The sequence below is a fragment of the Cucumis melo genome, chromosome 11 (genome assembly GCF_025177605.1).
Source record: "Cucumis melo cultivar AY chromosome 11, USDA_Cmelo_AY_1.0, whole genome shotgun sequence".
Taxonomy (NCBI): Eukaryota; Viridiplantae; Streptophyta; class Magnoliopsida; order Cucurbitales; family Cucurbitaceae; genus Cucumis; species Cucumis melo.
In genome coordinates this window covers 5,576,073-5,578,163 of record NC_066867.1, presented here as the reverse complement: position 1 = coordinate 5,578,163, position 2,091 = coordinate 5,576,073, and the positions used below count along the sequence as shown (strand labels likewise).

At 40.7% G+C, this 2,091-nt stretch overlaps 1 protein-coding gene across 1 annotated transcript; it reads right to left on the bottom strand.

Annotated features, from left to right (window-relative positions):
- Positions 1-347: 347 nt before the first annotated feature.
- On the bottom strand, positions 348-1,787 carry LOC103498400 (probable carboxylesterase 7). Its single transcript, XM_008460987.3, has one exon. It carries the CDS (start codon positions 1,720-1,722, stop codon positions 553-555), a length of 1,170 nt encoding a protein of 389 aa, XP_008459209.3. The 5' UTR covers positions 1,723-1,787; the 3' UTR covers positions 348-552.
- Between the last annotated feature and the right edge of the window lie 304 nt (positions 1,788-2,091).

Below are 2,091 nucleotides of genomic sequence, written 5' to 3'. Positions count from 1 at the left end.
ACAAAAAGGCTTTCCCTAAATAATGGACTGGATGACTGAAAAGGATTTGACATTACCTTTTGTCAAATTTGTAGACATGTTGGCCATTTCTAAAAGAAATGGGTTTGGTTTGGACATGGAGGTCCCTTCTAAAGATATTTTTTCTTAAAACCAAATTTCAATATCTTAAAATTCTATAAGGACATGGCAAAGAACTTTATACTTTAGATCTACAAAATAATCTAAGTTGAATCAATAGGATTTTTCTTTTTGAAGTAAAGTACTAGTTATTACACTATATTACTAGAACCATGCTAAACCAATCATATAGTAAAGGAAGAAAAACAGTCATTGCAACAAATCCAAAGTTAAGAGAAAAAAAAACTTATTTCACTTTCACAATCCCTTTATTCTTTTCCCCCTCCAAATTACAAAATCATTAAACAACACAAAAGGAAATTTATTTAAAAATTATTTCAAATTCCGCCGTCAAACAAGGAGGTGGAGGTGGAGCTGGAGCTGGAGGTGGAGCTGGAGGTGGAGCTGATTTTTTTATTTTATCCTCCTATCTGCTCAATCTCGGGATCCGCCGTTGATGAAGGTCGCAAGCTTTCCGACGAAATCAACCGCGTCGTCTGAGGTAGGGTTGAACAAATGAAAGACGTGGCCTTGGCCTTTCGTCTCCACCACCTCGACAGCGCCGCCCCATCCCGATTTCTTCAAACACTCACTGTAAAACCATCCTCTGTCTTTCAGAGAATCCTTCTCTGCCACATAAACCGCCACTCTCTCCGCCGCTAGCCCCCCCAATTTCGGTTCAAATTCCGGGTTCACAACCGGGTCATCTAACCCGCTAATCGTAGGACAAGCCAAATACCACAATTTCTCAATAAACCATCTATCTTCCGGCTTCAGCTTCTCTTCGTCTCCGATCAATTTCTCTCCCCAGAAATAAGGATGAATCAACATCAATCCCTTTAGATTCAACCCGGCCACCCCTTCGATTCCGACCCGGATCGCCATTTTATTAGCGATGTTGGCTCCAGCGCTATCTCCGGCGAAATAAACCCGGTTCAAATCTGCAATTTCATTCAACCACTCCTCTGGCCCGGTTCCAGCCGAGTGGGCGGCAACCCATTTCAAAGCAGTCCAGCAATCTTCATAAGCGATCGGAAGTGGGTATTCCGGAGCTCGCCGGTACTCGACGGAGATAGCGATGACGTTGGCTTCAGCGACTAAGGAGTTGAGATGGTTGTGATAGGTAGGAGAGAATGCTGATTCGATGCAGAAGCCGCCGCCGTGAAAATAAATGAGAAGAGGAAGCTTGTGAGGTTCTGCGGTGGGTTTGGGCCTGTAAATCCGAGCAGAGACGGGGGTTTCGGGCGAGATGATGATGTCTTTGGACTCAACGCCTGTTAAAGGGTCAAGAGAGGGATCGATTAATTCATTGCCGACGAGTCTTTCGGTGCGACCGTCTTTATAAACGATAATCATAGGGGAAAAGTTGTGGGCAATTTCAGTGGAAGCCATGGGAGAGAGTAGTGATGAAAGGAGAAAGAAGCGGCAGACGAAGAGGAGGATATAATTGAAAGAGAAATTTCTGAGTCTTTTAATTTTATGCCAATATAAAAATGAATATCTCTTTCTTATGGCTTTGATTTTTATGAGTTGTAATTGGTACACATAAAAAAGGTGAGTTGTTAGGGCCTTCCGAGAAATTATTGGTGCCAAGTAGTTTTCCATTGTTATTTACATGTATAGTAAACAAATTGCCAAAAACTTGTGTATCTGACTATAACCCACCATTTTTGGAAGTTATCACGGCAATCGGCTCAAATAATCACTTTTTTAGTTTTCAAATGCTTTTCTTGTAAACTTATGGATATAACTTCTTCTCGAGGATGGAAAGAAATCTCTTACAAAAACATACAAATCTATATCGAGAGATTTCAATCCATATGCACTAGATATCTCGGTGCTGAGTATAAAGAAATTCGATCAACAATAATGATTTGCCACCAAAATTACGTAAACGATGATGAAGCACACACGTAGATTATTAGGCTCAACAACTAATCAAAAGACTAATATATCATTATATTTACCTCTTTT